The following is a 23,849-nucleotide window of genomic DNA, read 5'->3' on the forward strand; positions in this document are numbered from 1 at the left end:
AGCCTCAGAACTACTATGGTTTTACTGTATAGAAACAGTGCTGGGTGGTGCAATAAAAGTGTTAACTGCACTTTTCAAATAGATGATAATAATATAAGCACTTTCCTTATAGATAGAAATAAAACATCAAGATTGTTCGGAAAGTATACAGCTGATTCTCTTAAGATCTCTGAAATATGCCAAAAGCTTAGTCTTCTGTTGATGCTGAGAATGAATGTGCTGTTAAGCGAAGAGACTGTCCATTTTCATTGACAATGTTTGCATTGCAGTGTCTTGGATGTTTTGAAACTCACCCATTCTGTTTTACAGGAGTAAAATGATGAATGCGTCAGACTAAAGCACTACCAAACACTGTGGGCATCTGAATTTATAAAGTTTTGTAAAGAATTAAGATGATTTTCATATGAGTATGGTGATAATGGATTAGCATCAATAATAATAATTACAGAAGTAAACGTGGACTAAAAAAAAAGTATTATAGCAATTCAGAAGATAAAAAGCGCTTAATTTTGTTCCTATATACTGCTAGTAAAGGATATGTTTTGATTCAACAGATTATGCTTAACATCACAAATTGACACTCAATGAATACTGTGGTACTAGCTCCTGAAAAGTATAAAAATAAAAAAAAATCCTTAAGCATATATGATTTACCAAATGCTGTGGATGAACTAAGGCCACAAAGAACATGCTTGCCAAGAGATGACAAATAACTATTGTTGTGTTTTCTATCATATTTATTACAGACTGACAAGAAAGAGAGAAGTAATGCCTTGAATGTTGCAATAGATAGTATGTGCAAGAAGACAAGAGACCTCCGCAGACAGGTAAGCAACCCAGGGAACTGAAAAGGTAAAAAAGGAGACTTGAAGTACACTTTTCCAAACTGCTATTTTCTGGTTTTGTAGGACTGCATTTTGAAAAAAAAAACCCCACCAAGTTTTCTTCTATATTAAAAAAAGATTGAAGATAGTTACAGTATTTCACAGACTATATAAATACAAATTTTCAAAACTCTGGGGAAAAAACCCTACCAAATGATACTGGCTGAATATATGTACATACATAGGCAAAACTCTGCGTATGTACATGTCTAAATATGTATTTGCTGTAGACATATATCACTAATATACTTTGAACATCAAGACTTGTTTTATTTTAAATGAGCTTGAATTATTATTGGTTGATGGAACAGATACCTTGAAGGGACCACTGAGTCATTTAGCTCTTTACAGTTGTGAGAACTCATACAACAGAAAAAGGTCCTTGGAATACCTGGTCCACAGTCCACCCCACCCATTTTGCATCCCACTATCCTAAAACTACTGTAAGACATGGGCCAAAATCCAGAACTTCAGTGTACTGCAATAGGTGAGCAGTAGATATCGGCTGTGTTTACATCCTTTCTCTGCAAGGAACATCTTTGAGAAAAATTGAAAATAATGTTGAAACTATATAATGTGCCGTTTTAGAAAAGAGAGCTATAAAGCCAGCAGTTCTTTCAGCCAGGCTGCCCCAAGGCCACACAGAACACAAGCAAATGCTTCTTTCATCCTGTGTCTAGCTGTGGCTATTTATCAACTCTCTGGTAGAAGAATATCCCTCCCAACTCTGTGTACAGTCTTACAAGCCAACCTATGTTTCAAGATGATGAATAAATTTCTTCCTGTCTCCCATAATGAGCCAGGGGAAGCCTTGAAAGATGAGATTAATATAGTATAAATATAGCGTTTATAACTAGCTATCCAATTTCTGCTCATATTCCATCAAAAATATGTTCAGCTGAGACACCCAGAAACTTGCATCACAATCTCAGTGTGACTGGGAACTCTCTCGTTCTGTCCTATAGTCTCTTCCATGAGATAATTAAACTCTGGTTTATAACAGTTTACTGCCTCTGTTACAGAGTTTAAAATCTGTTAACAAATTAACTTTTTTTTGTTTCTATAAACCTTTCTGAAATGTTGAGCCTGAATGTGATCATGCCCACTTTATAGTCAATCTAGAACCAATAGTTTTCTTTAACCAGAATAGCTTTATGGCTTCTTGACATTTTCCACTGGGAGATATTTATGAGAAATATTTCATCTACTTCCTCCAATTCTGTGTTCATACATGTGAATTGCATAATGATTGTTTTAGGAAGAGCGCTTACTGCACGTCTGACTCCTGGTCTGGGAAACATGACATTGTGACTTTTGGGCCTGCAGATATTGCAATGGAGTCTTGTTTGCTTTCACTTATGAACATCTGTTATTTTGTCTCCCAGCACTTTTACTAGAAACATGAACACTGTTATTTGGCCTACTCTTACAGCTGTTCTAATATATGCACATTTTTTTACAATTAATACCGTGTACCATAGCTTGTATTACATTAGGCATGCATAGTGGATTCAGGGTTATGGTGTGCACAATGTACTCTGCTTTCAGTCAGTTACTGGGATTGCCTCTGCAAAATTGGAATTGAAGATGAAACCTTGTGAACTTGTGGTTTTCAAATTTTTTCCGGTGTAGTGCACAATAAACAAAAGCATCATGTAAGTGCTGGCTCCATCACCACCTGATTGTGAGTTATGGAACATCTTTGTAGACCAGAGTAAGTGAAGGAAGACTTGTATTTGGCAAGATTTGAAGGCAAAAATAGCTATCTCAGTGTATTGTAGAAGTTGTAAAAATCTCTGGTTTTTCAAATGAAATTATTTATATTCACTTCAGGAACTGGGCCAGTACTTGTGGGGATTTAAAACTATTCTTGTATTGTTTTGATTTTTATTTTTATTGTGCTAGAGATATGCATGTAATCTCTGTGTGTGCAGCTTTACTTAAATCATTGCTTTCCTGCCCAGTAAACTGTATGAATATTTAGGAAGGAATTCCCATTTCTAATTCTGAGAAATTACCATACTTGTTTCCTACCTCCTAGCTGTTTCCCAGCATAGCGTTGAATATACTGCACGGATATTTCTCCTATGGTTGTTCTGCAGTTTTGGTTGGTTGTTTTTTTGTAATGTTATTCTTGATGATATTCTTACATTTCTATGTTGCTTCTTCATCGTGGATAGCTTTTTCTGAACTCAAAGGAGATCACCTTCCTGGCATCCCTTCTAAACAGGATACAGAGATCCCTCAGTAATAACTAATCTTAAGTTTTTCCAGGACTTATACCAGTGTAGTCGTGTGCAGCTGTAGGCAAAGAGATGTAAATGCAATTTTCTGTACTCATTAAGATACTGATGTTTAATAGGGTTGCAAACAGCTGCTGGGATTTTATTCTCTACCCTTCACTGTTTAGTTTTTACAAACTTATGCCCCATGTTTTATAAACAACACGTTTCTTTGTTATTTTTTAATGCACTATGATATCAAAACAAAAACTCTCCATGCTTCCACTTCTGTAACAGTCTGCAAAAAGGGTAAGAATAGGACCTTGCACCTTAAAAATAAAACAATTTGTCAGACATCATCCTCTCTTTGCTTTACCTCTTCTGATGGTGTCTCTTACACTTAAAAATATGAGCAAAAAATTAATTATAGCACAATAACTTCCCTAGTACTGCCTGCTAGCACTGCTGCTGCTGTTCTTTGTCTGTTTATATGTCTCTCTGTATGGCTACTTAGCTTTTAGCATTTTGCTCTAGAGGTGGCCAGAGTCAGAAACAGACTTACTTGAGTCATGGAAAAAATTATGATTAGGATGAAGAGAAATAGATATTGCTGTAGATATTCCTTTTTTCCTTTGTCTTTTTCCTTTCTTTGTTGAACATTGTATTTCTTCGTTCTTTAATGCTAGACAAGCCATATTTTGAAAATCTTAGCTTCATGTATTTTTTTGCATAGCTGAAACAGGAACATAGTTTCAAACTTGTTTGTATTCAGCAAAGACATGGCATTATCTCTTCTTCTTCTTTATTTTATTTTTTTTTTAAGAAGAGGCATTGCACTGTTTAATTGCAGAACAAAGGATTTCTTTAGAACAAAATAATAATTATAATTTATATGTGAAAGGTTAATTAAACCAAGCAAACCAGTAAAAAGCTACAGCAAAGAGTTATGTGAAGAGAGATAAAATTAGGCTGTTGGTTTGAAAATTAGATGCCTGAAGCTCACCACAAACGTGACTAAGGTCATCACAGTCACTGGTCCTCAAATAGTACATTAAGGCTGAAAAAGCGCTACAATCTGGGCTATGCAAAACCTAAAAATATATCTCTTGGAGATAATGAATCATTGGCCATGGATATGGTTCCACAGCTTTTTGTTGCTATTGTAAATTGAAATCTTAATGTTTAAAATGTGATTACTCAAGGTCATTTTTAGATACTTAATTTTAAGCAGATGAGTGTGTCTGTTTTCTTCATTTGGACTTTTCCAGCCTAGGAATTTTAACGGGTAACTTGGCAGGACTGAAGGTTCAATGTATTTTGCTCCTGGTAGTAAAACTTTTTATTATTTCTTTCTTTATATTTTTTAAAATTCCAGCCTGAATAATTCTGGGATTGTGAAAATGACAGTAAAAATCCAATTTTTTATTGGAATCCCATAGCCTTTGTCTTTGTAAATTACTATTGAGTGCATACAACGTATCCAGATAGTGTATCCTATAGTAATAAACTGCAGGAAGTTAGAAGACAAAAACCAGATCCAAATGTAAACTTACCTGTATTTTTTGGGAAGATTTGTTAGTCCCATTTGCCTGGTGAGTCAATGAAAGCTGGCTTGTGATGGTGAGGCTATCCAAAAGTTAGTGGTGGGATTCATATCCAAATCTTGTCTTAATAATCCACAGATTTCTCTATTATTTCAGATTTGCATATTAACTTCCCTACCTACAAAGACAGAACTATCCAAAAGATTGTGGGGTTTTTTGCATTTTTCTAGGTGTAGCAGTCTTTACTTCTACTGAGTTTTCACATAGATATATTGGAGCAAAATGATAAGTGAAAATGTGTCCTTTGGCAACAAACCTGTCAGCATGCAAGAGCTTAAAAGCCTTTTGTGTTCTTCTCTGTTCTAATCAATATCTTTTATATGTATTGTAAAAACAATTTTTTATTCCAGGAAATTCAGTGAACTTGATACTTCAGTTGCACTGCATGAATTTTACTATTGGTATATTTCTTGTTGTGGTCTATGATTAAAATGAACAATTGCCTTGTGGTGGTTTATAACATGGAAAATGACCTCTTAAGTGAAGTAGTGTCCCACTGATCAGTTATAAGCTTACATGAAACCTAATTTAAGAAAGGTAATTTGTAGCAGAATATTACACTTCTTCAACAAATTAAGAAATTCAAGAACAATTAATTTAAATAGAGAAAATTGAACTTCAGACTCATTTATAGTTCTTCTTGCTCTATTAATCTGTTACCAGGTGGCATAATCAGTAACCTCATTGATATAATTACCATGAAGGCTACCATTTTGCTAATCAAACTGTATCATTGAGTTTTCCAACAAGACAGAAACTATTTGGGTAGTTCTGCAATTAGGAAAACGTGTGATATAGACTATTTCATGAGTACAAACATAATTAAATTAACTTTTTTTTTTTTTTCTGGTAAAATGAAATAGCCTTCTCCCTCAGCATCTGAACTTCAAGAAAAAAATACCCAAGAGACACTAGTTTTGGTCTAACAGTAATTTTTCATGTGTGGAATCACTGAAGTAGTCTATTCTATTCATTAAAGAACATGAGTATTTGTTTGACTACCTTGATTTCAACAGAACTAGTACATGTTGTGTTTTATGTATCTGTACTCACACGCACACACACACACACATATTTAGATGGTGGTATATTAAAATTGTCCCTAAAATTAAACAGTGTAATAGATAAATTGCAGCTGTGGTAGGTTTCAGACACATAATCCTGCAAATAATGCAGGAATACAGTGTGTACACATTTATGTTATAAAATACTAATGGACAGTAATGAGAGTAGACTTTAATAAATAGTCTTATTAGCAGCTACTAATGTGATGCTTTCTTTTGCAGCTCCGTAAAGCCATTATAGATCACATCTCAGACTCCTTCTTAGATACCACTGTTCCACTCCTAGTTCTCATTGAAGCTGCTAAAAATGGAAGAGATAAAGAAATAAAGGAATATGCTGCTATATTTCGAGAACATACCAGCAGGCTTGTGGAGGTATGTTTGATGGAGTTGCACTTTTTTTGAATATATGGTATAACTGACTTGTCACTGCAGATTTCCTTTGCTGGCAGATATCATAAAACAATTAAGCCTGCCATTTCAGGGAAGAATAAATAAATGGCCTAGGGTAATAGTAAACATACTCACATTTTTTATATAATGGTATGCAGTAAGAGTGGATTTTGTGGTATCGGCATTTATGTAGTGTTTAATTGCATAGAAGTTAGCTGGTGGGGAATTCTAATTTAAGAAATTAGTGTAAGCCTTTCCACAAAGATACTCAGTGGGAACGGCATCAAACATGCTTCTAAGGAGTATTAGCTCAAAGTGTTCAGAATACTTCTACCTAAACTACGTGAGATGCCATATTAGTGGTAACTGTTTGCCAGCTTTCTCACTTTGACAGTTTATAGCCTGTGTAATTGTATGCTGAAGAGGAAATGGTGCTCTGAGACACAGTTTAGGGCGATGAACCCTCTAGCAGGCTGGAAGCATATTGACGTATATGCTGAATAAATTCACTTGCATACGTAGTAGAGTATTTATTTCTAAAGGATATACTTCTTTATTACTTATGAAGGATATTTCTTTGTCACTTAAAATTTTGCAAATAGAACCAAGGAGAGATTTTAGTTTGTTGGACAACCAGTCCTGCAAATGTGACTAAATATTCACTGACTTAACACTCACTCAAACTGGAGCTTTAAAAGCTGCTGGAATACTGAAGTAATGGATTTTGCAGGAGTATTATCTGAAGTGCCTGTAAGGAATGCGTTGTTAATTTTTGCAGGTTTTTTTAAGCTTTTAGTGCTTTTGTGTGCAGTAATACAAAAATGGGAAAAATCAATGAATTCACTCCGTGGCTGAAAGTTTACTTAGGAAAACTATTTGTCTCAGAATGAATTCATTAATCTCGGGTGATCTATAGATAATGAAAGACAAATAGGTGAACAGCTAAAGTGAAAGTAGGGTATTACATTTATGTTTCTCTTCATGGTCACGTAGTTACAGAATAACGGTAGTTACTCAATGACCTTAAAGGTCTTTTCCAACCTAAACAATTCTGTGATTCTATGATTATTCTCTGATTTACAAGACTGTATCATTTTGACTATGCAAAATCAAATGGGAGCTAAAACACAACCCCAAAGTTTTAAAAAGTTTTTCAGATTTTTAATACTGAAGCTAAACCAGTCTGAAGTGGCTTGACTTTTAGAAAGAATAGGTGATCTCTGAAGATCGGTAACTTTACTGAATTTGGAATTGAGTCCAGGTCAGCTGACATATCCAAATCATTATTCAGTTTAGAATATGTGAAATTCTATATTCATCTCCTTTCACAGGTCTGAATTTGTTCCCCAGATGTAAGGAGTAGCCTGCCCTCAGGGTAGGTTTGTGATTAAAAGGGCTGATGGCTGCACAGATACACTGCCTTAAAAAATCTAGAAGGACATGTACCAGCTGCCTGTGAACAGAGGACTGCCCAGAAGATTGCTATTCTTAGTGATGTAGGAATAACTATAGTAAAGTTTCACAATGCCAGCATGGTTACTACCTAGAAAGAAGAGGGGAACAAAATAAAGTCAAATGTTCTTTTTCAGCACAGACTTGACTAGTCCATTTTGAGGTGTCCCTTCTGCAAAGTGATAAGCAGAAGACAATGATGCCCTCAAAACTTACAGAGATTGCCTTTGTTCACCTCACTGAATGATTAACTTCAGAACCTTCTGTTTTTACCTAAACTTATTACTTAAATGCTATTAAGCAGAGAAGTCTAAGAGGGCAAGTATGTGTATAGTTCATGAATTTAAATACTAGTGGAGATTCATTTATGCAGATTCTTCTGAGGACATCAGATATACTTATTTTACAAGCAAATTACTAAATCATGAACAAATCATGTGAGGGGATAAAAGCAAGAGTCTCATGACTATTCTATAAAAGGGGTTCTATTACATGGTAGACTAATCTTACCGTACGTGTAAATATACAGTGTGTGTATACATATTTATGCTGTGACTTTATATGCTGCCTACAGCGAAGAAAACATACTTTTAAAAATGTTTTAAGCAACTGGCTTTCAGAGAGGCTGTGCACAGTGCCACCTGCTATCGTTGGATTAGTTTTTCCAAATTGTGGCTTTATCGTATGCTGCTATTGAAAATTAACATAAAATAAAATTGAAGTTATCTTCTGGATATCTACTAGAACTGAAGTATCTTATTTAAAAGTTGCTTATATCGGTTTAATGCACTTACCAGTATTTCTTAAGTGAGAGCTTGATTGATGTCCTTTTGATAAACTGTAATGCTAGATACTTGAGCAAATGAACTGGTAGTTGTACTTCATCTGTCAACTTCTAGACTATCAAATGTGAAACAAAACAAAAAAAATAAATATTAACAGCTAAGCAAGTGGCCACAAAGGGGCTTTGTACACATTAACAATTTATCTGATTTTTAAGAAAAACTCAGTCATTTCCAACAGCATCATCAAACAAAAAGAATTATGGTAGCTGTTTTGTGGAAGGTGTCATTCCAATTCAATTGATATAAATGTAATAGCATTTAAATACATTACAGCTGTAAATCTGAAGCGTATTTTGGGTTTTAGTGGCCTAAAACCTGTTAGGCTGAAAATATTTTTTTTTAAATTGGCAGTAGTAGAGCACTGCACTGTTGCTTCAAGTTGTCAAGGAACAAAACAGACTTAAATTCTATTAGTCTTAGTTTTCACAAGCGTATGTGTTTCAGAAATACACACATACTTCAGAAACTGAAAAGTGGCAAATATGTATGGAGCTTGGTTTCCAACTGAACATAGGTAATGGATATTCCTCAGAACTCAGGTATAGCTAAAAGTACTACCAAAATCAGGGAGCCAGATTCTGCAAGGGCAAGACAGATATGAAGGAGATGAGTTGGCTTTGAATCCTTGCTACTTCAATTATACATTCATTGATCAAAGAATTTACTTTTTCTTGGTGAAACTTCTAATGTATAAATATCACCTGTCCTCTTTGGGACTGATGCCCAGCCTTTTGCCAGGGATATGTTTCATAATATGGTGTTGTCTGCAATCTGTAAGATTTTAAGTTGGATGACAGATTAACTCAAATCCAGCCCTGTACAGTACTTGCAGAGTTTATGAGAAAGTTGTCAGACATCTTTGTATTTTATTAGAAGGTTCTTAAACGACAGATATGATTTGCGTGTTTGCAGGAGAGTCCTCCCATTCATTCCTTTGTTATTTATTTCCTTCACTGTTGTAAAAGCCAACAAACAAATCCCCGTACAGCTTTCAGGTTATGAAATATAAATCTGGAAAGCTAGTCATGTGTGGTAGTGCAGAATTGGGCTTGATCTCTGAAACAGAGAATAACTTAAGTGTTGAAGTGCAAGATCATGGGTGGCATATATCTGGCTATGGAATACTAGCAGAGACAATAGTTGAATGTAAAATATTTCAAAATTAAACAACTAAGAAGAGATTGTTGCAAAAAATGGCATAGGACAGTAACGGTACTAGAGAAGGCTCGTAGGTGAGGTAGGTAAGACACCAGACAATTGTATTATAACTATGAAGGCAGATTTAGCATCCACATGTAGTTGTGACATCCAAGGAGTTGGATGGATTGTGGGCACCAAATGATACAGCAAAGGCCAGTGATGCAAACAAGACTGCCCAGATGGTTAAATACAAAATACCTTATTTATCAGAAGAAAAAAGTTTTTTGTTTTTTGTTGGTTTTTTTTTTTTTCTCAGCTGCAAATAGCTTTTATGGAACACTGGATATATTGAAGCTGCCAGCAGGCTTTGAGATGTGAAAACCAGCTCAGGTGCTGGCAGTCTCTAGTTTTTGTCTTGGAGAACAAAAGCTAAGAAAAAAGAAATTTACATTCTCACTGTCGTTGTGTCCATCCCCCTCCCCCCCCCCCCCTTTTTTTTTCCCGAATGTAAAACACCCTAGGTGTGGATCTGAGCCCATTGTAAAACTTTTGACATCCATAACATCCCATGGTAAAGATTTCCACAGCTTGACTATGTGTTGTGTAGAGAAGTATCTGTGAAACCCCCACATGATCATTTCATTTGCTGACCCTGAATTCTTGTATCAGAAGAGAAAATGAACACCAGGCCCTGTTTTCCTTGTCAATTCCACTAGCAGACCTCTGTCATACCCTCCTTCAGTTGTCTGTTTTCTAAGTTGATTATTTCTGGTCTTTTAAACTTTTCTTTGTTTGGATGCCATGAAAAGATTACCTTGCTGCCTTCCCTGTACCTTTGCCAGCACCTTCCATCTCATGAAGGTGGTAGGTCAGAACTGTGCATACTATTCATGCATGATAGTCAAGATATTTCATTATGTTCTTTTCCCACATCTATTTAATTCCTAACAGTTTTTCTTCTCAGTGGCTGCTAAACACTAAACTGCAGTTTTCACAGAAAGTTTGTATGGTTATCCCAAAATCTTATTCCTAACTAGTAGTAGTCTGCTGCAGTCCATTTTATATATGTATAATGCTGGATTTATTGTTTTTTCCAAAATTACTTTGCATCGCTCTAGATTGAATTTCATCTTTTGTGTTATCTTATAGTACCATGAGGTCCTTTTGCAAGTCTGCATCATTAGTTATTTACTCCTCTGAATAACTTGGTAAAAGATGCATTAAAAAATATATAAAAAGTTAATGCGGACACTGTGACCACAAGGAAATTTCTGGCTCATGGCTTTCTCCCAGTTTCCTGCTAGTTTGTTCCTGAGGTTGAAAAAAGTGATGCTAATCTGTCTGCATCAGCTGAGAATTACTGGTTACTCAACCACCCCGATTGTTGGAGGAGTTGTAGGATCTACATGCCTGTATCTTAGTACTGCATACAGAGTACAATTAATAGTCTAGCTCTTTCAGAATACTGCCGCTGCGCGCCCCCTCCCCCCCCATCACTTGTTGTTTCACTGCTTTTTTCTTCTTTCAAAGTCGAAAAAATCAGGTAGGTATTCTGGGATTTCATTGTGTTGGTGTTTTTTTAATTTAAAACCTTATTTACCCAGTTTAATCTTAACCCAAGATAAAGATTTCCCACAGAAGATTTATCTTGCTTATATTAAGTGCTTGTCCTTCCTTTGACTAAATGACTAGTTTAGTCTGGATGTCTAATTTCTAGATAGCTGAAGTGAGGTGAGATGAATTGTAACTTGATAGATGAGTGGTCATCTGTTTTGGGACATACGTTATGTTGCATTTTTTTGTGTTCTGTATGGCAGTTTTTAATCAGGTGTATCCTGTTTTTCAGGGCATATTTTTTTTAATCTGTCCTTGAAAGATCAAGGATGTTTGAATAATAGTTTGTGATATTGTTTTGTATGTAAATACAATTGACTGAGTCGGATATTATAAAAATGATCTCACAAAGGTTTCTCAAACTATGAATTTGATATGGAAATGAGAAGTACTACTTGAAATATCAAGAGAGGTGTTCTGTGGTTTCTATTTTAATGTGAAAATGAAAACTTCTCAAATAGAAGCAGTAGGTCTTGAGAAAGAACATACTTTTTTTTTCCTCTTTGAATATGAAATGTTAATTGAGCCAAGCTAAACTGCCCGCTACGCTGACTCACTGCTCATATTGTAATTTAAGAAACAAACAGTGTCCTCACAGGCCAGTGACCTTTGTGAATCAGCTTGAGGATTAATCTCTTTTACAAATATCTCTCTTCTGAATTAGCATTTGGAAGTTACGGTCTTTCCTTTGAAAATTGATTTGAGACATAACAATATAATACAGTTCAGAAGCATGTGAATAAATCCAGTGAAGTACAAAACATCAGTGAAATAGAAAGACTGAACACCACACCAGATCTGGGGTGATGATGTTTCCAAAGGTAGTAGCAACTACACGTAATATCTTCTTCCTTGTTTTCTTACATTCTCTCTCATGAATTTATGAACTTCTCTGTTCCCTTACCCTAGAGTCCTAGCTTCTGTTAAAAAAATGCATACGCTTGGGATGTTAGCCATACTTACCCTTACCAGGAATATTAGCTGGTGCTTTGTGGACAATGCTAATATTTGAAAGGCTCAAACAGTGGCAAAGTACTTGAGATATCCTAGTTAACATATTTGTACTATTAAAGCTGCACTATAATTGCACAAAACAGAATCTCTTTAGTTGTAAATGTGAATAGTATCTTCAGGTAGATGCAGGAAGTAAAATAGTCCTAGTTACATATGTTGTGGTTTAACCCCACATGGTAATTAAATGCCACGAGCCACTCACTCACACACCCACTCCCCCCTGACAGGTGGGGAGGAGAACTGGAAATGAATGTAAAACTTGAGAGTTGAGATAAGAACAATTTAATAATTGAAACAAAATAAAACCAAAAGAACAATAACAATGATAACAATAACAGTTATAGTGAAAAGGATGGAGAAGGGGAGAGGAATGAAATCCAGAGGAGAGGAAGAAAACAAGTGATGTACAATACAATGGCTCACTACCTGTTGACCGATGCCGAGCCAGTCCCAGAGCAACAATCCACAGCCCTGGCTAACTCCCTCCCCCCACCCAGTTTATATACTGAGCATGATGTCCTATGGTATGGAATACCCCTGTGGTTGGTTTGGGCCACCTGTCCTGGCTGTGTCCCCTCCCAATTTCCTGTGCCTTTCCAGCCTTCCCGCAGACAGGGGCTGAGAAACCAAAAAGTCCCTGACCAGCCTGTTCCCACACCAAATCCAAAACACAGCCCTGGAATAGCCACCAAGAAGAAAATTAACTCTATCCCAGCTGAAACCAGGGCAACATAGTAAAAATAAACCAAAACACATTAAAATGCCCACTTTGGTTAGTAAGTTGGATACTTCCCACATAGGAAAGGGGCACTCAGCAGCTCAAGTATTTTCATGAGTACCAAAGGTCATGTTAAACGTTCTTCAGGTGGAGGTTATTCTAAGCTACAGGGCCTTCTATTGCTCATATATTGCATCAAATATTCGTAAGTCTAACTATTGATTTTGTGACATTGAAAAACTGGGTTATATTGCAGAATGAAAAAAGCAACCAAATTTGGGTTGAGGTTCTGGCTGTACTCTGTGTCTTTATGAGCCTTGGCTAAAATAAATTCCCCAAAGATACGTTTCTGTTAGGGAATACTTGTTATTAATTGGAATTCCTTATTGTAATGCAGCAATTTTGATGACAATATTTCAAAAAATGAAGCTTAACTGCTTTGAGATTTCACACATTTAGGTTTTGCTTTGAAATTCCTTTTCATTTAAAATATTACAATTAAATTGCAAATCTAATTGAAATATTTGATTATATGGAAACATTTTTGAACAGTCTTCTAGGAAATTTCAAAATTAGCTCTGAATATAAATGCTCTTTAAAATTATGAAAATTGTTACTAAATAATAATGAAAAGCCTTAGGGGACTTGGTTGTACTTCATAATCCCTTGTGAGACGTGCCAGTTGTTAGTGAATATAATGTTCTAGCCTGGACTTCGTTTCTACCAAAGACACAACCAAAATCTGATATTGAGAGAACAAGTATGTAAAAGTGAACAGAAGACAGGTAAAAAGGAAGACTGAAATGTCACATCTACAAAAGGGGGAAAAAAAGGTCCTCTGTAACTAGAAATTTCTTGTTTGGGAAAGCTCACAGGCTGTTTTCCTGAGCTGATCTTTCAGAGAGATGTAATGCTTTCTGAGAGGAGTAGTGATAGGCTGGGTGAACTTGAGATTAAAAAAGGAATTCGATGGGAGCAGGGAAGAATCCTCTGATTATCTTTTCTTTTGGCACAGATGCAAATCTCCCACTGCAGTGTTTAAAGGTCAGCTGTACCAAGCAGAGGGTGAGAGATTTAATGGAAGTGGAGGCAATGATGAAGTGAACTTTGTGTTCTTCATCTCTTCTCTCAGTACATGAGTATATCACATTCTATGTAGTTTGATCTAATAACACTGACTTCAGTCTGCTACTCTGATACATAAACTTGAGGGTGTAGCCGACTGCCTAATTCTTGCCCTTGGGTTTTGCTGTTTTGACTGTATTCCAATATGACAATGCTGGCTTCTAGGAATTAGGATTTCTAAGGTTGAATCTGTCATGAACAATGGACAGTAACAGACAGCACATATATTTAAGTGCATCACTGTTGTAATATGTTGGTATAGAACAGCAAAGGCATGCAGGACATACAGAGTGTTTTTAAAAAAACAAATTTGCCAGTCAATATAAAGATTTCCAGTGCAGGAAATCCAGCACATCTATTAAAGGTGAATTCTCCGTAAGGAATCATTCTTCTAAAATGAAGTTAAAAGTTGTAAAGGAGAAAAAATCTTGTGTCATAAAAATATACATACAGAAATAAATTGTTTTGTCACTTTCTAGTTGAACAAGGTACAAGATGCATAGGAACAAACTATACAGATACTGACAGAATCTTAATTTACCAAGAAATATTTGGGTCTCTAGATTTGGGAAAACAGATGAGAGGTAAATTGCGGAAGGAGATAGAAAGGGAGAATGAATCTGTCATGTGGATCAATGATGGAGCCTGGAAAAAAAGAGATAAATGAATTTAGCTAACTCAAAATCAGTCACCATTAAACTCAGTTAAGAACGCCAGGGTTTATTTTAATGAACTCATTCTATTTAGAAAACCATTAATTGGTGCAATTTCTATAAAGAAAATGAGGTTTGAGATATATGTAGATATAAAAATTATTTTTCATTCAATGCTATTACAAATACAGTGCAATTTTGGCAAACAATATTGAAGAATTTACATATGGTAGAAATGTTTTCAGGGTTAAACATATTAATCAAAATGTTTGCAAAAGCCATTGAGTGAAAATAATAGTATTCGGTAACCACAGTGAATCTGTGACAGTAACTTCATAAACATATAATACAAGGAAACTTCCTTTCTCTCAAGCAAAACACAGGGCTAATGGCTCTTGAAATAAAGCTTCCTATAACTGCCTCTTTTGGAAAACAGCTCTGCTAAAAGTCAGTTTCAACATGGAATCTGCAACTTAATTGGATAAGTTGTTTTTCATTTTCTGTATAAACAGTAAATATTTCTCTCTGAATACAATGGGAAAATTCTTACTACTTCAATCTGTTTTATTGACATATAGATAAAAGATGATAGTTCTTATTTGCCGCTTTGTCTGATTTTGTATGTAATTTGCGACATCTTTCCATGTCAAATTTATATATACTGACCCAGAAAATTGGGTTCTGAGAGCAATTTACCATAGCTTTGACAGGTGCAGGCAAAAAAACTCTAAAAAAAATGTATCTTACACTTTTGCTTTCCTGGTTCTGGTCTACAACAACCAACCATTAAGCAGCCTGTGATGACTTATTATTTTAACCTCTGAACATCCAATACATAGGGACTACGTTCCTTCACCTTACTTTTTCTTTTTCTGTGTGAAGGATTATGGGAAGAAAACTACCTGAATTCTGAAAAAAACAATAAAAAGACTGGATTTGCCATCGAAAGTAGCATTACATAGTTTCCTGGCAAATAGCAACTTAATCTAAAACGGAATTTAACAATCCATTGAATCTTGCTTCACATATTAAAGTACTGCATATACAAAGTCTTGTGAACTGGAAGATTCTGATTACTTTCTACCACCTTCAAAGACAATAGGGAATTGAGTGTTCTTAGCACTGCACCCGTTTCTATGGGTTTTCATCCCAGACTGGTAAATGTTAAATAAAAATAACATTTTAATGCTTCGTTACTAGTTCTTTACTATTGATTTTACTGAGCTATTGAAAAACAAACCCACTTCTGACAGTGGCAGAACCCCACAACTGCATGGGTAGAGGTCAAACTAATAGATTACTAGAAATCTTTATTAACTTTCAGGATGTCAAAAGAGAGTAGAATCTTAGGAGATCCATTCTTTTTAGGAGCACAATCAGAAGACAAGAAACATGAATTCTGTTATGTAGAAGTTCTGAGTTTGACAGTTCAATTCTAAGGAATTTCATGCCCAGATGTAAGATCCAAGTCTAGGGCTTGTCATGTTTTTGCTGGCACTTTTGTTGTTACTGTTCTTCTTTAACCCATAATATACTTCCAATGGTATCATGAAATATATATGACATGATGTATCACATCTGTGTCACAATAGCAATTAAAGACTCTTAAGTTGAAGACTGTATCATCATCCCTACCTTTGCATTAACTGTTTAACTCCTGTTAGTTAGGTACGTTTACCCACACAGCAGTTGTCATAGGATGCAGGATCCTGTTGTACAATGCAGTCTGCAGACACAGAATTTAGATGTGATTTTCTGCTTGAAGCAGTTAGTGCATAGAGATATGCATGCAGAATATTGGTCAGCATTTTGGGAATAAAATGTACCTGTTACCAAACTCAGAGGATGTTTTTGTAAATAAGATGAGCACTTTTAAGCATGATCAATATTTGTGAATGGGAAGTGGATTTTCATTACATTACCATACTAATTTCTAGAATCAGTCTATCCTTGGCAAATTAACTCTCCTCTCATCACACACTTTTTTTTTAAACTCTTATTAAGCTAGTTTACATAATGCTTTGGGTTTTGGTTTTTTTTGAGTGGAAAACTACCTTCTGTTTGCTAATTTCTATGCGTCTTCAGTTTTTGTGATTTAGAATTCCCATTCAGCACTAACCTGTTTTTGTTTGACTTTTTCACTTTGAAGAGAGACGAGTGTGCAACCAGGGTTTAGTTAATGGCACATCCATGAGATCTGGGCAGTGGAGGTTCCTTTCTTGTAGGTTCTTCATTGCTGCAGTTGAGTTAAATCCAAAGATCCATTTTAGCGATCCAGCACTCTGATTTCGCTAATTTTAGCAAATCTGTGATTAGATAGGTCTGTAGTGAGCAATACCACTCTAACTACAAAACCAAAAAACAGACTTTGTCATTTTACTTACAGATATTTTTTTCCTGCAGCTTTTTAAAAATCAATTTTTAAATGATGTGCCTGAAACACAAATTTGGGTTTAATGGCATTAAGAGTTAGTCCTAAACCCCTGCTTTCCCATTTCAGCAGGAATTCATTTCTGTGCTGAAGGCTCGGAGTCCTTCAGCAAACTGACCTGCTCGTCAAGATGATGTGACAGCTGTCAATAAACAGCATAGACAGCCTTACGGATTACAGCTTAAAACTCCTCTGTTGTCAGGTGGTGCTCTGGTTGGTTGGTTGGTTGCAGATAGCACGCAGAAGGGAAGCCTAAAGATGGTCATGGCATTTGGAGTGTGTGCGTGTGGAATTATTTCTGAAATGAAAGGCAACAGAGGAAAAATGCACAAATGCTTTAAATGCAAAAACTCTTTAATTTCTCACAGAAGAAGCCTGGCAACAGTAATTGAGAGATGGCAGGCAGATAGGAAGAGGCCTTTAAAGACAGGTAACTTGTTCTTGATGTATTGGAGCTGGTACATGAATGCTTAAATGGAGAGCTAATGTGGTCAAAATAGTGAATTAAGAAAATGGATTCAATAAAATTAGCTTAAAGTCAAGCATGTACTTCTAAGTGTGTGTAAACTTTACGACTTTGAACCTTGCTATTTTGGGCCTCACAAAAGTTCCAGCATCTTGCAATGAGTCTTGAATTCATAATGTGGGATTTTTTTCACCTTTATGTAATTAATCAAATAGGGCCCAACTTTCCTATTACTAATTGAGCTTCAGGTGATAAATGATGACATTTTCATTAAACCTCTTAATCACAGCCTTTATTGCAGAAGTGTGAAGCAAGGGAACAAAAGATAAACAACCCAAAGATTTATCAGACTTTCTATGTCTGAGGGGCGTATTTCAACAGCTAGAAATGTCAGCCACGTAGTATGGTGAAGCAGGGTATACTACAAGTTATGGGAGCTTCAAAAGGAAAATTGTCTTCGTTCAACATGGGTTTCTCATCATAACAGACCCAGTTTAACATTTTTGCTGTCAGTGTAAAAACAGCTGACACAAATGAAGTAACAGCGACTTTTTTTCTTTTATTACTGCAGGAACCAGATTTAGAAGTTCCTCAGAATATTAGATCTTGTGATTCCATTTTATGTCCTCAAAAGTCTCATAGTTTTGATAGTACTGATCTGTAATGAGCCAGTCACCTATAACAGAATAATTCTGAAGGTGCTAAAAAAGGCATGTCATCAAAATGTTAACATCAGTTTACTAAAGCTTGTGCTTCTTAAATACTAAATATCTCTGTCAGTGTGTGTACTTATTAGGGTTTGTTGTTGGTTTTTTTTGTGGGTTTTTTTTGTTTTTCTCCTTGGAGCGTAGTTGCTGTAATATCTGGTGAAGGAGGAGGTTTATTCCTGTTGGTGGAGGTGCTGAATATTCATTGTTCTACGTGACTCTCTATGCAAATTGTCATAAGTGCATCTTTGGAGGCTGTTGTCCTTCTATCAGATTATCTGCACCCTATTGGGTCAAACTGGCCAATGGGATCTCAAGTTCTTGAGGACAGAGAGACATATCTTATATGTATAGTGTGTGTGTATACGTGTATGCATAAAGAATAGGTTTACATTAATTTCACCTCTTTTGGAAACAGGATTTCTAGCCTAAAACGTGAGGCTTTGTTGTAAGTTGTTATGCCACAGTCTAAGAGAATTTTAGAAGCATATTTCTGACAGGGAGGTGATTAAAGACAGCCAACGTCGTTTCACAAAGGGGAAATTGCACCTGACTAATCTGGTGGCCTTCTACGATGGAGTGTCTGTGTTGGTGAATAAGGGAAGAGCAACAGATGCCATCTGTCTTGATTTCTGTGAGGTCTTTGACACTGTTCCATACAACATTCTTGTTGCTAAATTGGGAGAGATAAGAGTTTGATGGCTAAGGAACTGGCTGGATGGCTGCATCCAGAGAGTTGCAGTCAATGGCTTAGTGTCCAAATGGAAATCAGTAACAAGTGGTGTCCTTCAGAGGTTTGTACTGTTCAGTGTGGTCATTAATGACATTGACAGTGGGATTGAAGACACCCATAGGAAGTCTGTGGATGACACCAGGCTGGTGCAGTTGATATGCTTGAGGGAAGGGACGCCATCCAGAGGGACCTTGATAGGCTTGAGGTGTGGGCCCATGTGAAAATCATGAAGTTCAGCAAGGCCAAGGGCAAGATCCTACACTTGAGTTGGGGAAATCACCACTGCCAGTACAGACTGGACGATGAACTGATGGAGAGCAATCAGTTTTCCTCTGGAAAAGGACTTGGGGATACTGGTAGATGAAAAATTAGATATGACCCAGCAATGTGTGCTTGCAGCCCAGAAAGCAAACCACATCCTGGGCTGCATCAAAAGTGTGACCAGCAGGTCAAGGGAGATGATTCTCCCCCTTTACTCTGCTTTTGTGAGACCTCACCTGGAGTCCTGCATTCAGCTCTGGGACCCCCAGCATAAGGACACAGGCTTGTTGGAGTGAGTCCAGAGGAGGCCACAAAGGTGATCAGGGGGCTGTTGCATCTCTCCTGCTAAGACAGGCTGGGAGACTTGGGGTTGTTCAGCCTGGAGAAGAGAAGGCTCTGCAGAGACCTTACAGCAGCCTTTCAGTATGTAAAGGGGGCTTATGAAAAAGATGGAGGTTTAATTTTTTATTTTTTTTTATGAGGGTCTGTAGTGATAGGACAAGGGGTAACGGTTTTAAATAGAAAGAGGCTAGATTCAGACTAGATGTAAGGAAGAAATTCTTTACAACAATGATGATGGTGAGAGACTGGAACAGGTTGCCCAGTGAAGTTCTGGATGCCCATTCCCTAAGTGTTCAGGGCCAGACTGGATGCAGCTTTGAGCAACTTGGTCTAGTGGAAGGTGTTTCTGCCCATGGCATGGCAGTTGGAACTAGATGATTGCTTCCAACCCAAAGCGTCCTATGATTTTAAGAGTATTTTGTAGAGGATCAAGCAACATGTATATTTGCTGAATTTAATTACCTCTCTAGGAATATTTCCAGCTACTTTACCACTGCCAAATGGCTTTTGAACTAATGTTCTTTTATCCCCACTGCCAGGGTGATGGTTTTTACAACACTACTTAATAATGTGAATTCTTGAATAGATTGAAATAACTGAGAAACGTTCTTGTTCTGAATTGCGATTTTTGCACAATGCTTAGAGAAACTATCTTACTATCTTGTATTTAATGCAAGAGAACAAAAAGTAGGACAAATCCTTTCATAATACAGACTTAACAGCATAAATAAAATTAAAAGAATAGTGACTGAACTCTCCTGAAAAAAACCCACAACCCAACCAAACAAAACCAACTAAGGAATTATCAAGAAAACAACTGATGGGAAGTCATGGACTAGAATTTCTGGTCACAAGGCAGGCAAGTGATCTTTGCTTAACAGGGAAGTTGGTCTTGTTTGTTTTTGACAATATGGCTGAGGCACATACTGTTAGGAATTTCCCTTTGGTGTAATTCATTCTCTACAGAAGCTCTGTAAAAGAGCCTCAACAACAAACTCAAGCAACACGGAATAATGTCAACATAGTTACTTCCAAGGAGATCACATAGGTTGCATATTAACATCATTATATTAAACTTTTTAAATAACTGTTAGCCTAGTATCAAAAATACATTTTTTCATGACAAATTTCTAAAACTTTCCTCTGGAAAATACAGGCTGGTCTTGCTAGACACCAGGAACCTCCTAGCTAGACTCAGGAGGACAGAATTAAAGTATCTAGGAATGTTTTCTTTTAATGAACTGTGCTCAGTCAGACAATCAGCCCTCTTTTACCCAACCGGTCCAGTAAAGAGGCTGATGGACAGGACTGGTCACATCCCATGTACTTTTGTGATGGGAAGTTCAGATCACCATTCTGAGTTTTAGCTTAGTTTACATGTACCCTGTCAGCCCTTTATTAGGAATCATTTATAGGTTATAATTCTAGACTTCTTGCACAGGGATTTGTCCTTTGAAACATTAGTAACCACCACATCTCTTACTCTGTTGTTGGATGGACGTCTGCTGTGTGTTAGGATTGTTTCTCAGCTGTGAATTCATTTACCCTTTTTCAAGGCCAGCCTACTGTAAACAAGATAGTCTCCATAGGAGTTTGTCAGTGTATTTAGTAGGGTCACAGTCCTATACTTCTGAATTCTGCCCACGTGCTTAAGGGTGAGCCCACACGACTCAGACTGCATTACAGTCTGCAGTTTGGAGATCTGGATGATTTTATATGGAAATTTTTGTTGCAAGACTTATAAATGGTTTTAAGTGTTTTCCTTTGTGATCAATTTTACCTTTCCTAGACTAGATTACAGTGCAAAAATGAGTCAAGGTTTTCTTATAAAATGTTTTATGAACGTTTCAACTCTATTACTTCCACTGACAACATAAACATTTTATGTTGGTACAACATTTACTTCATACAAACTACAGTAGCTAGGAGACTACCTCCACCCAGCTCCATTGCCACTGGTTTTTGCCGTCTGTGGACAGCTTTCACAGCAGCTGCAGGAATGCAGCTCATGGCATCATTCACAAAAAGAAGAAAAACTAATACACCTGATAAAAGTTACTTAAGATATTCATTTAGGGGATAAAGGAAGGGTAAAAATGAGTGAGAGGATTAATTATATTTTTACAAGTTATTTGAAATGTAGCCGATAGTGAATATGTAAGAATGTACTGTAATAATGTGATAATGTAATGCACAAGAACATACTGCGTGCCCGTGGCACAGATTGGATTTTTACCACTGGAGTAGTGTAACACTTGTTTTACTTTACAACTTATCTGGAATATATACATGTACATACTTCATTATGAGTGAGTAATGGATTGCTTTATAGCCACTGCAAATATAATTCACTTGAGCATTTCATAAAAAGCTTCCTAAGCATGTTCAAAATCTTAAATTCCAATTTAAAGTTTCAGTTCACTTCAGTATAGAAGTTTTTCAAATGGCGTCAGCATATACCCAGTCTGCCTGCCTTCCCGTTGGGTTAGTTAATATTCAGTGAGGAGAAACCCAAACGGCCGGCAGCAGCCACCCGCGGTGCTCCCGCTGCCTTCTCCTCAGGGATCCGTAGTGGGACCAGTACTGTTTAATATCTTCATCAATGACATAGACGCTGGGATTGAGTGCCCCCTCAGCAGGTTTGCCAATGACACTGGGCTGAGTGGTACAGTTGACAGGCCTGAGGGGTGGGATGCCATCCAGAGGGACCTGGATAAGCTCAAGAAGTAGGCCCCTGTGAACCTCATGAGTTTCAACAAGGACAAGTGTAAGGTCCAGCACCTGGGTCTGGGCAACCCCTAGTAACCCCTAGTATCAATACAGACTGGTGATTAATGGATTGAGAGCAGCCCTGCAGAGGACGGGGGGGGGGGGGGGGGGGGTACTGGTGGATGAAAAGCTGGATGTGAGCCAGAGATGTGTGCTTGCAGCCCAGAAAGCCGGTTGTACCCTGGGCTACACCAAAAGAACTGTGACAGCAGGTCAAGGGACGTGGTTCTCCCTTTCTGCTCTTGTGAGACCCCACTGGGAGCACTGCATTCAGCTCTGAGGCCCCCAACACAAGAAGGACACGGACCTGTAGGAGCAAGTCCAGAAGAGGGCCACAAAAATAACCATAGAGTTGCAGCACCTCTCCTATGAAAACAGACTGAGAGAGCTGGGGTTGTTCAGCCTGGAGAAGGCATCAGGAGACCTTATATCAGCCTTCCAGTAGCTAAATGGATCTTATAAGAAAGATGGACACAAGCTTTTTACAAAAGTGTATAGTGGCAGGACAAGGGGTAATGCGGAGCCGCTCCTGCTCTCCCGGCAGGGCCTGACGCGCAGCCCTCGGACGCGGGGCCGCTGCAGCGCGCTCACCTGCCGGGGCGGCGCCGGGCCCCGCTGTGCGCGCCAGCCGCTCCGCTCCCTCCCGCCAGGCTGCCGCCTCGGCCCCGCCCCGCTCTTTCTGGAAGGTTCCGCGGCCGCTCTGTGGTGGTGGCGGGCGGCGCGCTCGGAGGCGCCAGGGTGAGCGGCGGCGGCTCCTGCCCAGCCGGGGCGGGTGGGTTTAGTTGCACATTTCGCTGTCAAGCTTTTAACATTGGTTGCCAAATGTGTGCATTCCTCTTGCGGAAGGCAAACGCTGCCATTCCCGGCCGAGGCGTTGCTGAGTGCCGGCTGCTGAGGAGAAAATGGTGTGGGCAGGCGGCGCGCGGCCCGCAGCGGGCAGGGCAATGCAGGCTGCTAAAAACTAGTAACGTCTGTGGGTTTTCTCTTACCAAGTGACTGTGTTAAGAGGTGGTGTTTTCTTTTGCCAGCAGTAAGCTCAATAGCCTTGTCATTTTAGGGCCTAATTTTGTGCAGCATAAAATCTACAATATCAGTCTGTGAGGCCACAACAGAAAACAATATATTAAGAAGTATCTTTTTTCCTAGGCTGCCAGATATTTTTTTTTTCATTTTTTTGAATGTTTGGACTTGTTTGCACTGAAGGACTGTATGTAAGCGATAATGAGCTTTTAGCAACACTTCTGGGAGCAGGTGCTCACCAGTGGAAGTGAGGGATAAACCATTTTAGTAGTTTGGTCAGTATTTGTACTTAATTATTATGCCTTATCCCTGTGCTTAAAGCTGGTTGGTGGTGGATTTGTAAAATAGCCCTCCTCTGGATATTAAGTTTTCAACTCCTGTTCATTGGAAGC

General features: G+C 37.6%; 1 protein-coding gene across 2 annotated transcripts in view; it reads left to right on the plus strand.

Moving 5' to 3' along the window:
• CTNNA3 (catenin alpha 3) overlaps positions 1–23,849 on the plus strand; it is a 503,321-nt gene that overhangs the window by 302,338 nt on the left and 177,134 nt on the right. For both annotated transcript variants that reach the window (XM_005433457.3, XM_027817117.2), the window contains 2 exons: positions 747–827; positions 5,997–6,149. In XM_005433457.3, coding sequence (XP_005433514.1) covers positions 747–827; positions 5,997–6,149 — 234 coding nt within the window. The remainder of the gene's footprint in view (positions 1–746; positions 828–5,996; positions 6,150–23,849) is intronic.

The sequence above is a fragment of the Falco cherrug genome, chromosome 9 (assembly GCF_023634085.1).
Source record: "Falco cherrug isolate bFalChe1 chromosome 9, bFalChe1.pri, whole genome shotgun sequence".
NCBI classification, from domain to species: Eukaryota; Metazoa; Chordata; class Aves; order Falconiformes; family Falconidae; genus Falco; species Falco cherrug.